This window comes from Gigantopelta aegis, chromosome 9 (assembly GCF_016097555.1).
Source record: "Gigantopelta aegis isolate Gae_Host chromosome 9, Gae_host_genome, whole genome shotgun sequence".
In the NCBI taxonomy this organism is placed as follows: domain Eukaryota; kingdom Metazoa; phylum Mollusca; class Gastropoda; order Neomphalida; family Peltospiridae; genus Gigantopelta; species Gigantopelta aegis.
Genome location: NC_054707.1, coordinates 36488282 through 36503373, shown reverse-complemented (window position 1 = coordinate 36503373; position 15092 = coordinate 36488282). Strand labels below are relative to the sequence as shown.

Genomic DNA, 15092 nt, shown 5'->3' with positions numbered 1-15092 from the left:
GTACAGATAACAAGCCAAGTGATGCAGGTCCGAATATGTGAAATAATGCTATGGGCCAGTGGCATATATGGCATACTAATAGATGGATGGTTAATAGGGAAGTTTATTTTGACTGTGTTTATATACATGTATATTACAGGTAACACTCCAAGTGATGCATGCAATGGTTCGCCAGACAGCGGCACATGTGATTTCTACGACTGCTTTACTAACTGTGACAAGTCGTCTGCTCCCGTTCTGTTTGCCGCCTCTGACTACTGCTCGGAATTCAAGGACTGGGACTTTGACATAGAGGTGAGTTAATGTATTAAAATATTCTTAAGACACTATTGTACATGTTCCATATTATAATTGGTATTAGTGGTTTTGTTGTCGTCGTCATCGTCGGCATTATCATCATCATCATCATCACCATCATCACAAGGTAGTTGCCATCATTGGTTGGGTTTTTGTGTTTTTTGACAGGCAGAAGAATATATCAGTGACGTAATCAAATGTCAAGGTCAGAAGCTGGGTCCTTTCACCACGAGTACTAACTGCAATGAAGTGGACAGTCAAGCGTCCATTACTCTGATTGGACAGACGAAGGAATCAGACTGCTTCTATCAAAATGGAAAGTTCTGTGACGTCATGGGCAAACCTCAAAATGCAGAAGCTGCAGCCAAGATATTTGCGTCTAGTGATCAGACAATGGGCAAGAGGTAAACTGCTTTTGGAGACTTTTAAAATGTTTTTGTAATCAATAATCATATTCTGATTTATATAACAAAAAAACAAAAATATAATGCTCGTGTAGCGAACATCTCACTATCGTTTCCTCGTCTTCTAGCCATGGTAAAGGATTATTACATGACAGAAAAAATAATATCACAAATAAATTTGCAAGGGGACGACCATATTAAACAATGGTGCCTATTTGTCGCGGTATTAGAAGCCAGTGAATAAATATTCTTCTTTTCCGTTTTAGTTTTATTAAGGTTGATTTAATCAACTGATTTTAATGCATTTATAATAATATATATTTATGCAAATATAGAAGTCGTGGAAATAGGAGATCTGCGGTGAAATAGCCCATGTGTTCAATTACATGTTATACCTCCCTGAATCATCAGCTGTACATACCTTTCTACCTTCTTTTTTTCAAATACTGTTTGTATTCAATTACGTGCTGTGTGTATAGTGTATTGCTCTTTTTCTTCTTGTATTTTGTAATTTATGTTTTATAAACTGTACCTTTGCCAATAAAAAGAAAAATAAAGAATAAAAAAAATAAAAAATTCTGATTTATTTCTTCTGCTCGCCTTCCTGTTCTGATGCTACTAGTATGCACTATTCCTCACTTTCATTCGAAATGAAAAACCAAACAATAGCTTATGAAGTACATGTATATATTTAAATTTGGAGAAAAAAAAACCCCATAGATTTCCTTTTGTGTCTCTAGAATTCTGAAGAAAAAATTAATACAATTAATAAAATTGCTGGTAAATCTGTGTCATAAACGATTTATCTTTTACAGGATGTTCAATTTTTTCAAGCACATCTTCGAAGCTGATTGTCCAGGAACGGAGGATGTTTTCAGAGATTATTTCAGCAAGCCATTTAATAACAAGTAGGGAGTTTACGTTATATTCCATACATTAATATTTTAAAATTAATATCAACATTAAATTAATCAGGTGGCATATCAGGCAATTACAGGATAGTAATTGACTGATTTCATTTCATTTGCTTGCTTACTTACTTACTTACTAAAGTTCTTGTATACTTACATACTTACGTTTTACTTATTTACTTATACACTTATTAATGTCCTGGTTTAATTGTTTACTTACTTATTTACTTACGTAGTTACCATAGTGATATGACGCTTATGCCGTTCTTTATCGTTGTCTACCATAGCAACCTGAAACCAGAGAGACCAATAAACTCCCCAGAACCAAACAACCCGAGTCCAGAAGCACCAGGAAGCCCACCTAAACAAAATAACCCAAATCCAAGCCAACCAAGTAACCCACCAGGACAAAACAACCAAAACCCTGGTGGACCAAGTAACCCACCAGGAAGACCAAATAACCAATCAGGCAAACCAGGCAACCCACCGGGTCCAAATGACCCAAAGTGGAATCCAACTGACCCCAACCCAAGCAGGCCAGATACTTCGAACCCAGGTAACCCAGGGAACCCACCTGAACCAAACAACCCGAATCCATCAGCACCAACCGACCCAGAGTGGAATCCATCTAATCCTAATCCAAACCCAGGTAGACCAGGCAATCCATTAGGGCCAACTGACCCAAAATGGAATCCAACTAATCCAGGTAGGCCGGGCAGCCCGCCAGGACAAAACAACCCGAATCCATCAGCACCAACCGATCCAGAGTGGAATCCATCTAATCCTAATCCAAACCCAGGTAGACCAGGCAATCCATCAGGGCCAACTGACCCAAAATGGAATCCAACTAATCCAGGTAGGCCGGGCAGCCCGCCAGGACAAAACAACCCGAATCCATCAGCACCAACCGATCCAGAGTGGAATCCATCTAATCCTAATCCAAACCCAGGTAGACCGGGCAATCCATCAGGGCCAACTGACCCAAAATGGAATCCAACTAATCCAGGTAGACCGGGCAGCCCACCAGGACAAAACAACCCGAATCCATCAGCACCAACCGATCCAGAGTGGAATCCATCTAATCCTAATCCAAACCCAGGTAGACCAGGCAATCCATCAGGGCCAACTGACCCAAAATGGAATCCAACTAATCCAGGTAGACCGGGCAGCCCACCAGGACAAAACAACCCGAATCCATCAGCACCAACTGACCCAGAGTGGAATCCATCTAATCCTAATCCAAACCCAGGTAGACCAGGCAATCCATCAGGGCCAACTGATCCAAAATGGAATCCAGGTAGGCCGGGCAGCCCATCAGGACAAAACAACCCGAATCCATCAGCACCAACTGACCCAGAGTGGAATCCATCTAATCCTAATCCAAACCCAGGTAGACCAGGCAATCCATCAGGGCCAACTGATCCAAAATGGAATCCAGGTAGGCCGGGCAGCCCGCCAGGACAAAACAACCCGAATCCATCAGCACCAACCGATCCAGAGTGGAATCCATCTAAACCTAATCCAAACCCAGGTAGATCAGGCAATCCATCAGGGCCAACTGACCCAAAATGGAATCCAACTAATCCAGGTAGGCCGGGCAGCCCACCAGGACAAAACAACCCGAATCCATCAGCACCAACCGATCCAGAGTGGAATCCATCTAATCCTAATCCAAACCCAGGTAGACCAGGCAATCCATCAGGGCCAACTGACCCAAAATGGAATCCAACTAATCCAGGTAGACCGGGCAGCCCACCAGGACAAAACAACCCGAATCCATCAGCACCAACCGATCCAGAGTGGAATCCATCTAATCCTAATCCAAACCCAGGTAGACCAGGCAATCCATCAGGGCCAACTGATCCAAAATGGAATCCAACTAATCCAGGTAGACCGGGCAGCCCACCAGGACAAAACAACCCGAATCCATCAGCACCAACTGACCCAGAGTGGAATCCATCTAATCCTAATCCAAACCCAGGTAGACCAGGCAATCCATCAGGGCCAACTGATCCAAAATGGAATCCAGGTAGGCCGGGCAGCCCGCCAGGACAAAACAACCCGAATCCATCAGCACCAACCGATCCAGAGTGGAATCCATCTAATCCTAATCCAAACCCAGGTAGACCAGGCAATCCATCAGGGCGAACTGACCCAAAATGGAATCCAACTAATCCAGGTAGGCCGGGCAGCCCACCAGGACAAAACAACCCGAATCCATCAGCACCAACTGACCCAGAGTGGAATCCATCTAATCCTAATCCAAACCCAGGTAGACCAGGCAATCCATCAGGGCGAACTGACCCAAAATGGAATCCAACTAATCCAGGTAGGCCGGGCAGCCCACCAGGACAAAACAACCCGAATCCATCAGCACCAACTGACCCAGAGTGGAATCCATCTAATCCTAATCCAAACCCAGGTAGACCAGGCAATCCATCAGGGCCAACTGACCCAAAATGGAATCCAACTAATCCGAATCCAGGTAGGCCAGGAAGCCCACCAGGACAAAACAACCCAAACCCAAGTAAACCCGGCAGACCACCTGGTCCAAGCAACCCGAATCCATCAGGACCAACCGACCCAAAATGGAATCCATCTAATCCTAATCCAGATAGACCAGGTAACCCACCAGAACAAAGTAATCCAAACCCAGGTAGACCAGGCAGCCCGTCAGGTCCAGCTGACCCTAAATGGAATCCAACTAATCCAAAGCCAGGCCGACCAGGCAGTTCACCAGGAACACCAAGTAATCCACAAGAACCAAACAGCTCGAACCCGTCCAAACCAGTTAATTCGCCGGAACCAACTAATCCAGATGGAAATACTGATGATCCAGGTAAGAGAAAGAAAGAAAGAAATGTTTTATTTAACGACGCACTCAACACATTTTATTTACGGTTATATGGCGTCAGACATATGGTTAAGGACCACACAGATTTTGAGAGGAAATCCGCTGTCGCCACTACATTGGCTACTCTTTCCGATTAGCAGCAAGGGATCTTTTATTTGCGCTTCCCACAGGCAGGATAGCACAAACCATGGCCTTTGTTGAACCAGTTATGGATCACTGGTCGGTGCAAGTGGTTTACACCTACCCATTGAGTCTTACGGAGCACTCACTCAGGGTTTGGAGTCGGTATCTGGATTAAAAATCCCATGCCTCGACTGGGATCCGAACCTAGTACCTACCAGCCTGTAGACCGATGGCCTACCACAACGCCACCGAGGCCGGTGATCCAGGTAAGAGTAGCACCAAATAAAAATATTATGATTTTAATCAAACATTAAAGCTGGTCATTGTTGTTTGCCAAAGACTTGTAATATGTGTATTGTAAACTTTTTATATATTTATTCATTCGGCTTCGAGATTTTTGTGTCAGAGTATCCTAGCAACAATTTTAAGTCACAGGATACTCGGTTTACGTGCAAGAACAACGAACTGGGAGTGGATTTTCGTCATACTTTTGCAAGCTGACTAATGGAACGTTTTCTCTTTTGATGGACAAATGTGTTACATATACTTATTGCAGATGTTGTATTATTGAGCAATTTGCGAAATTGAGAATGGTAAGTATGACTACAACTTTTGATGTATACCTTACTGTATACAATCAAACCTTTCTGCACCACTCGCATTTATCACAGTAGGCTTTGAAATCATTGTGAAATAATGCATTGGAACAATGGATATACATGTAATATGTAGACAGGCAGTTAAAGGCGCTCTGTCACGGATGGTTGACCTAATTAATGACCTAACAAAGTATTATCTTAAAATATATACATTTGATTTGTCACTAAAAGTACTTTATTTAACCGTCTACATAACTACCATAACCCACTAATTACTGATATTTTGTAAACATAATTGAATTATGTCAACGGTCCATAAATTCAGGAAAAAATAACGGCTATTTGGAACGAAGAGGTGTGACGTATTATTTTTGTAGTCACGTGATGGGCAACCCCCGAATAACTGCAATGTCAAAACGATTTGCCAAGCTCGTGTAACGAGAACGCTTGACCGTCCTATGCGACGTAGGGTAAATCGAAAGAAAAACAATGAAAATAAGTTATAAAAAGATATATAAACATGTACTGAATGATAATAAGCTTATACATTAATTTATTTTAGCAACAGAAGCATTTTAAACGGCGACGATTCGACTAGTTAGGCCTTTGCATGTACAGATAAATTCATCGTTTGTTTTCGCGGAAAGGCGGAAAGATCTAAACACCTAAACACCGCATTCATTTTTCAGTTTGTCAAATTTATTATTACATAAAATATGCCATAACCCCATGGGTAATTACAAATGGCTTGGAATAGGAATTACTACATTTTTAAAGAATACTGTGTACTAGACGGTGTTTATATACGAAGTGGCTATATATACGACGGTCGTGTGACACCAAAATCCTTTGATGATGGTAAGTTCAGAACCGTCATTTTAATCTATTGACATCAGGTACAAATATACCTCCAAGAACAAGTTTATTGTGTTTGTAACCAAAATGGAATGTCAAAGTAAACACATGCAAAGTTTCATTACAATGTATACAGAATAAAAATTGTCATTCGCACCCCTTGGATCCTCTGCTGGAATGTCATTGACTTGTTCCCGCGTCATGACGAGTTTATTGTTGTTGTAGGCAAGTGCACTGATTGCAATCCTAGATAGGTTTGTAACCAATCTAATTCAAATTAGCTCCACTATTACATGTGGATCTAACAGCAGTCAGTTGGAGCTCATGTCCACCAATCAAAACCTTACTTGCAGAATCATGCCAGTGATTTGAAAATAATTTGAAAACATTCCGAATTATCCTGAGGGTATACGATATGTTTCATGCGAATTACAGTTGTCAGGCGGAGCGTGTCACCCCCTATAAACGTTGCTCACCTCAGTCTAGACACACACACCCCCATCCCCCCTTGCTAAAATTCCTGCACACGTGCCCGCAGTGGTCCTATGTACGATAGCTCCGTGAAAAAAAAAGAGAAAACAAAAACAAAAACAAAAAAATACAATAATAAAAACAATAAAAAATAAACAATAAAACAAATAAATAAAACAAATAATAATAATAAACAAAAATCGTGAGTTTATGTTCCAACTATTTATTATTTTATTTCAGCGTATTCGCCGTGGGTTTTTTTTTGTTTTTTTTTTTTTTTGGGGGGGGGGTATTGGGGTGGGGTGGGGGTGGCGTGGGGTGGTTCAAGAAATAATATATTTTAAATTATTTTGAAGTCTCTACGGCGGCCGTGCACTGTATATACAATTCAAAGGTACTTTACACGGCTGTCGTATATATAGCCTCATCAATACTCGGTTTTGTCGTGCGTTTCAGACTCTTAATAAAAGAGTACCAATTTTTAAAACTGAAGCTACTCACAGGTTGTCATGGGATTCCCCCAATCATGGTTCAATTAAAATGTTTTGGGTGATACAATAGCAAGGTGTGGTATTCCAAATTAATGTAATTGTCATTTATAATCCATATTTAGAGAAATAAGGCCCTATAAATCTGTGATTGAGCACCTTTAATATGGAAGTTGATTTTTACTATATTTAGATATGTTACAGATAACAATCCACCTGCTGCGTGCAATGGTTCGCCAGACAGCGGCACGTGCGATTTCTACGACTGCTTCACCAACTGCGACAAGTCGTCTGCCCCCGTTCTGTTTGCCGCCTCTGACTACTGCTCGGAGTTCAAGGACTGGGACTTCGACACGGAGGTCAGTAAGATAACTTAATAAGCTGAAATATATGATACATATTATAATCAGTAGTGGTAGTTTTATCGTTGTCGTCGCCATCATCATCACCACCCATTAGCAAGTAGTTGCCATGATTGGTTTTGTTCTTTTTTGACAGGCAGAAGCTTATATCAGTGACGTAATCAAATGTCAAGGTCAGAAGCTGGGTCCTTTCAGCACAAGTACTAACTGCAATGAAGTGGACAGCCAAGCATCAACTACTCTGATTGGACAGACGAAAGAATCAGATTGCTTCTATCAGGATGGAAAATTTTGTGACATTATGGGCAAACCTCAAAATGCTGAAGCTGCGGGCAAGATATTTGCATCTGGTGATCAGACAATGGGCAAAAGGTAAATTGCAATTGACGACTCCTCATCATCTCTACATGGCAGAGTAAAACATAAGTATAATTAAAATCGCTGGTAATTCTGTCATAAATAAATTATTTTTTACAGGATGTTCGATTTTTTCAAGCACATCTATGAAGCTGATTGTCCAGGAACGGAAGAGGTTTTCAAAGACTACTTCAGCAAGCCGTTTCAGAACAAGTAGGGAGTTTGCATTATATTCCATATATTAAATTAATGAAAAAAAAAAAAAAAAAAATATATATTATTTACATACCTACTGACTATGTATAATATAGTCTCCAATTTACTTAGTTTACTTATTCGCTCATTCATTCACTCGTTCACTCATATATTCTTTTTTTTCTAACCTAGCGACCCAAGTCCAGAGAGATCAGGCAGCCCACCGAAACCAAGCAACCCGAATCCAAGTAACACACCAGGACAAAACAACCCAAATCCGGGTAGACCAAGTAACCCACCAGGAAGACCTAGCAACCCATCAGATAACTCATCGGGTCCAACTGACCCAAAGTGGAATCCAAATAATCCGAACCCAAGTAGACCAAATACTCAGAACCCTGGAGGCAGACCAGAAAACCCATCAGGACCAAACAACCCGAATCCATCAGAGCCAACCGACCCAGAGTGGAATCCATCTAATCCTAATCCAAACCCAGGTAGTCCGGGCAGCCCTCCAGTCAGGCCAGGTAATCCGTCAGGTCCAAGTGATCCAAAATGGAATCCAACTGATCCAAACCCAGGTAACCCACCAGGACAAAGCAACCCAAACCCAAGTAAACCAGGCAGCCCACCTGGGCCAAGCAACCCGAATCCAACAGGACCAACTGATCCAGAGTGGAATCCATCTAATCCTAATCCAAACCCAGGTAGTCCGGGCAGCCCTCCAGTCAGGCCAGGTAATCCGCCAGGTCCAAGTGATCCAAAATGGAATCCAACTGACCCAAACCTAGGTAAACCAGGTAACCCACCAGGACAAAGCAACCCAAACCCAGGTAAACCAGGCAGCCCACCTGGGCCAAGCAACCCGAATCCAACAGGACCAACTGATCCAGAGTGGTATCCATCTAATCCTAATCCAAACCCAGGTAGTCCGGGCAGCCCTCCAGTCAGGCCAGGTAATCCGTCAGGTCCAAGTGACCCAAAATGGAATCCAACTGACCCAAACCCAGGTAACCCACCAGGACAAAGCAACCCAAACCCAAGTAAACCAGGTAACCCACCAGGACAAAGCAACCCAAACCCAGGTAAACCAGGTGACTCACCAGGACAAAGCAATCCAAACCCAGATAGACCAGGCAATCCGTCAGGCCCAGCTGACCCTAAATGGAATCCAACTAATCCAGATCCAGGCAGTTCACCAGGAACACCAAGTAATCCACAAGAACCAAACAACCCGAACCCGTCCAGACCAGGTAATTCACCGGAACCAACCAATCCAGATCTAAATACAGCTGACCCAAGTGAGAGTAGCTACTAAACAGACGATCAATTTTTACCCAGATGTAAATCTGAAGGTTTTCTTTGTTGCTTTTTAAAAACCCCCATTAAAACTGGCCATTGTTGTTAGTTAGAGACTATATGGTGAAGTTTATGTCAAAGCCAGACACCAGGGTGCGAGCCAGTTACTACCAGGTCTTCTGTATACTTATTTCGAGATGGTTAAATATTATGACGGTATTTCCAGGTTCTATTTGAACATGCATATGTGTTATGAAAACATTAAATAAAATAAAAAAGCCTATAGAAAACGTTCAATAGTTTGGAATGCTTAATTTTGGGGGGAATATCTTAGCAAATATTTTAAGTCAGTGGATACCCGGTTTAATTGTGTGTATGAACACAAAAACTTTGATGTTAATAATAGACTTCATTACTGTATACAGTCCCGGACACAATTGTGTGATTTAAAAATATATAATAATTTGCATTAGTTCCAAAATATTACCGTGACTTTGATTTCTCACTACTGCTAACAATTTAGCAACTTGGTCCAATTTTCAGCGAAAAAAAGAGAAAACGAGGAAATGCCTTTTTTCATACAAGTTATTTATTTCTGAGCCGATTGTTTTCTAAATTGCACACAAATATAGGGTTTTTTTTTATATTATTTCCAAACAAAAAACCTTTTACTTTTCTTCTTATGTTAAACCGAACTCAAATTATTTACAAAAAAACAACAAAAAAACAACAACAAAAAAAAACAAAAAAAAAAAAACGTTTTTGTAGGAGGATGCTATTCGACACTTCTGCCTTACCAAAAAGGTCCTGATAATTGGGTTTGAAAGTGTGAAAGTTGATTTTGACTGTATTTAGATACGTTCATATTACAGGTAACAATCAGCGTGGTGCGTGTGAAGGTTCGGCAGACAGTGGCACGTGCGATTTCTACGACTGCTTCACCAACTGCGATAAGTCGTCTGCTCCCGTTCTGTTTGCCGCCTCTGAATACTGCTCGCCGTTCAAGGACTTGGATCTCGATACCGAGGTGTGTTAATATCTGATTATAAGTAAGACTCTAACTGCATGTATAAGAAGCAGTGGCGTAGCCAGGGGAGGGAGGAGAGGGGGTACATGGCCAAGCATTTTGATCTGTTTAGTTGTATATTATGTAATGGTAAGCAACTTCAATATTGCATGTATAGAGGCATAAATGAATTAATGAATTAATGAATGTTTAACGACACCCCAGCACGAAAAGTATACAGGCAGAAACTGTTGGTGATATCCAATAGTGAAAAGTCCCTAGTCTTTTTCAAAGGTGTAGTTGCGTTCACGTTTTATGTTTGTAACAAATCATACATGAAGGGGGTTCCGATTTTGAAGCTTATTGTTATGCTGGTTGTCGTTTTTCGTTATTGTTGATCTTACTAACCTTGTGATTCGTTCAACAGACAGAATCCTATATCAATGAGGTCATCAAATGTCAAGGTCAGAAGCTCGGTCCTTTGACCAAGAGTTCTAACTGCAAAGACGTAGACGACCAAGCGTACACCACACTGATTGGACAGACAAAGGAATCGGACTGTTTTTACCAGGACGGAAAATTTTGTGAAGTCATGGGCACGCCTCAAACTGCTGAAGCTGCTGCAAAGATTTTTGCTACTGGCGATAAAACAATGGGCATAAAGTAAATCTGAATTAACATTTATTTGTATTATAGAATGTTGAAACTTCTCAGGATTGTTTTGTCTTTTTTTCTTTCTTTTTTTTAAATGTCTTTTAAGTACAGATACACATTTTTGTTAACTGTGCTCATGATGGATCTGTTGTGACTTATTTCGGACTACGTATGTGGTCACAGACAATAGCCAATATTTTAATTATAATTTCTATTTTCAAACCATATATTATCTGTGGTTATATATAATAGAATAGAACATAACCATAGAGTGTTTTCTCATAAAACACTTGTATTAAATGAATGGATAAATGTTTAACATTTCCCCAGCACGAAAAATACATCGGCTATTGGGTGTCAAACTGTGGTAATGGAAAAACAATGTGACACTTGTATTATTACTGTTGCTATTATTTTCTTCTTCTTCTTCTTCTTCATATTATTATTATTATTATTATTATTATTCAGAAAACATTACATTTAATCTTCAATATATGAACTATATATTTATATATCAGAATTATAGCTCAAATTCAGCGTCAGTGTCTGTTTTGCAGAATGTTCGAGTTTTTCACTCACATTTTCGAGTCTGACTGTCCAGGAACGGAGGACGTGTACAAAAATAACTTCAGCCCGACGTTTGTGAAATCAATGCACAAAGACAAGTAGGGCATGTTGCTTTTCCATTTGTACTTTTATTTCACATATAACATTTTACGAATTAACAATTAATATGCCTTATTTCACAGATTGTTTTGTGTTGTATTTCTATGGCAGATATATATAATACAACAATTGTATTATTTTATAAAATATAACATGAAAATAATAAGTACTGGTAGGAAAACATATTTGCATTTATAAACATTTTAATAAATAGTAGCTAAATTGCATATCATAGAGTACCGTAAATTTTACTTTTAAGCCTCGAAACGTGAAAACTGTCAGCTAAAATGATATTAAGAAGCACCTAAATATTTATCTTTTTGAAATAGTCATAATTCTGTTTCCCCTAAAATTTGGATAGCCTAATTTAATCATCACATCATATACGATATTAATTAGATAATATGAATATCCACTGGGGCGTAGCCAGAAAGGAAAAAACGCCGAGGAAAACCAAGACCTGTAAAATAAATATCAGTGTCATGGGAAAAATTAAATAAATCTGGGGAAATTCCAGATGAGGCAAGCGCTTCGTTTGCCTCATGCTGGCTACGCCATTGATCCATATGTTATTGTGAAAATGAATTCTGTAAGATAAACTCAGACTTGTTTGATGTCTTTTTACGATTAGCAGGCCAAGTAACCGACCAGGTTCAAACAGCCCAAATCCTGGTAGACAAGGCAACCCATCAAGACCAGACAATCCAAACCCAGGTAAAACACCAGGTAGACCAGGTAACCCATCAGAACCAACTGATCCGAAATGGAGTCCAAGTCATCCAAACACCGGTAGACCAGGTACACCACCAGGCAGACCATCAGGTCCAACTGATCCAAAGTGGAATCCATCTAATCCAAATCCGAATCCGAACCCAGGCAGTCCTGATAACCCATCAGGACCAAGCAACCCGAAGCCAGGTAGACCCAGTAACCCGCCAGGCAGACCAAGTAAACCACCAGGAAGACCAAGTAAACCACCAGGAAGACCAGGTAACTCGCCAGGTTGGCCCAGTAAACCACCAGGAAAACCCAGTAAACCACCAGGAAGACCAGGTAAACCACCACGAAGACCCAGTAAACCTCCAGGAAGACCAGGTAAACCACCACGAAGACCCAGTAAACCACCACGAAGACCCAGTAAACCACCACGAAGACCAGGTAACTCGCCAGGTTGGCCCAGTAAATCACCAGGAAAACCCAGTAAACCACCAGGAAGACCCAGCAAACCACCAGGAAGACCAAGTAAGCCACCAGGTAAACCACCAGGAAGAACAAGATACCCACCACGAAGACCAAGTAACCCACCACAAAGACCAGATAACCCGCCAGGTTGGCCCAGTAAACCACCAGGAGGGCCAAATAAGCCACCAAGTAAACCACCAGGAAGACCAAGTAAACCACCAGGAAGACCAAGTAAGCCACCAGGTAAACCACCAGGAAGAACAAGATACCCACCACGAAGACCAAGTAACCCAACAGAACAAAATTCAAAACCAGGTCAACCAGGAAATCAGCAAGGACCAAACAAACCTCAAAGAAACCCAGATGATCCAGGTAAATGGGATGATAATTTTCACATTCCTCTAGCGCCCACAAACCTTTTAGTTTTGTGGGTGGCTAGAAAAATAGCAAGTGGCTTCTGTTTTTAAACTAGCCTATTATTTGGATTATGATCGATGATAATGATGATGATGATGATGATGATGATGGTAGTGCTGAAGTAAAACATTTGTTATATACGCGTGTCCAGTGTAAGTTCAAGCACGCTGACCTTGGGATGTAGTCGAAAAGCCAGTGCATCCTATCTAGGATAGAATGCATATTATTTGTGTGCGTAAGTAAACAATGGGTTCTGCATTTAAATTTATACTGACCAATTGCTTACAACAAGCAAACACAGTTCAGGCGCCCCGTGTTTATTAACCCCTTAAGAGTCCAGACTCAAGACTGATGGAGCATGAAACTTTAACACTATGGCCACACCATACAAACTGTATGCGTGTGATATCAGCAGAGATATGAGTCTAGACTCGAAAACTTTATAAGCATGGACCATGATAGCAATATCTAGTACAGCGCGCTTGAATCTTTAATTAAGACAAAAGTCAAAGGCATAATCAGCCGTAAATTAGTTGGAAGCAAGACGAACACAAAATATAACTATGTTAATATTTTCATAACAGTATGAAGTTACATCGGTGATTTTGTAGCTACTATGGAAGTTTCGATCCTGCTGGTATAATAAATAACATAGAAGGGTTAAGAATGAGATGTAATGCCATGTTAATGGAAAGGAAGGTTCTGGCAATAGTAGTGCCAAGTCAAAAGCTGGACTATTAATTAAGAATACTGTTTTCTCTAGTTTCTCCTTTCGGTCATAACTGTGAACAACAGTACAAACAGCATTGGCTAGTATTAATTATTACGTAATTGCCAATTGATGTCAACGCCAGACTTTGAACATTTATATATATATATATATATATTTGTTTTTGTATTTGAAAAACATTTAGTACTGGACAAAATCACGCACGTAAATTCCAATTAGACAAATACTTGTATATATATTTCTATGATTGTTCCAGAGAAATGTAATGGTTCGCCAGACAGTGGCACGTGCGATTTCTACGACTGCTTCACCAACTGCGACAAGTCGTCTGCTCCCGTTCTCTTTGCCGCCTCCAGCTACTGCTCAGAGTTCAAGGACTCTGATCTCGATACGGAGGTTAGTGTGCAAGCCCAATTGGAGATACGTTTCTTGATGGGTGGGGACATTATATATATATCATTAATATTTGATACTGGTAGGGGAATTGAGGTAAGAAGATACTTAATAGTCACTAAACTCTCACAACATTTCCATCTCATAGTGCAATGTTAAAAGACTTGCATGGACGATGTGATGTTAATTAACAGAGCTTAAGAGAGTTTTGTGAATGGGTACCCTGTGGCATACTTCCTGAAGATGCATTCTGAACCATTCTAAACACTTAGCCTATATTATTTTAAATGCGGTTTTAGTGTGAGTGAGGCAATATTCTATTAAAAACAGTGTTAGTATAGAGTGGCGGGTGTGTGTGTGTGTAAATATAATTAAATGTAAAACTCCAACTCAAAATACAGCCAACTTTCTAAAAACAGTTATCACCATCATCTTCTTCGTCATCACCCTCGTCGTCGTCATCGTTGTGACGCTTATTGTTGTTGTTGTTGTTGTATTGTTGTGTCATGACTGGTTTCATAATTCGTTTCACAGGGAAAAACTTACATCAATGACGTAATCAAATGTCAAGGCCAGAAGCTGGGTCCTTTAACCTCAAGCACCAACTGCAGAGACGTGAATAGTCAAGCGTACACTACACTGATTGGAAAAACGAAGGAATCGGACTGTTTTTACCAGAATGGAAAGTTCTGTGATGTCATGGGCAAGCCTCAAAATGCTGAAGCTGCTGCCAAGATATTTGCATCTAATGATCCAAGAATGGGAATGAAGTATGATTTTAAAAAATGTACTATTGAAAAAATTGGAAACAGCACATTTAAATAGCGTT

At 40.5% G+C, this 15092-nt stretch overlaps 1 protein-coding gene across 1 annotated transcript; it reads right to left on the bottom strand.

Moving 5' to 3' along the window:
* Positions 1-1890: 1890 nt before the first annotated feature.
* LOC121381548 (collagen alpha-2(IV) chain-like) lies at positions 1891-13947 on the bottom strand. Its single transcript, XM_041510880.1, has 8 exons — positions 13939-13947; positions 12739-13158; positions 12329-12703; positions 10075-10254; positions 8314-9227; positions 7205-7383; positions 4338-4439; positions 1891-4301 (listed from the first exon to the last, which is right to left on the bottom strand). Exons 1-8 carry the CDS (start codon positions 13945-13947, stop codon positions 1891-1893), a joined length of 4590 nt encoding a protein of 1529 aa, XP_041366814.1.
* Between the last annotated feature and the right edge of the window lie 1145 nt (positions 13948-15092).

What these genes read in the sequence shown, in the direction of transcription:
- LOC121381548 (XM_041510880.1), bottom strand. An exon ending in TCTTCCTGGTGGTTTACTGG is followed by an intron (nt 12,704 to 12,738) that starts GTTTTCCTGGTG and finishes CAACCTGGCGAG; the next exon opens with TTACCTGGTCTTCGTGGTGG. An exon ending in TTTTCTGGTCTGCCTCCAGG is followed by an intron (nt 7,384 to 8,313) that starts GTTCTGAGTATT and finishes CATATATTTCAG; the next exon opens with CTTATTAAGTTATCTTACTG.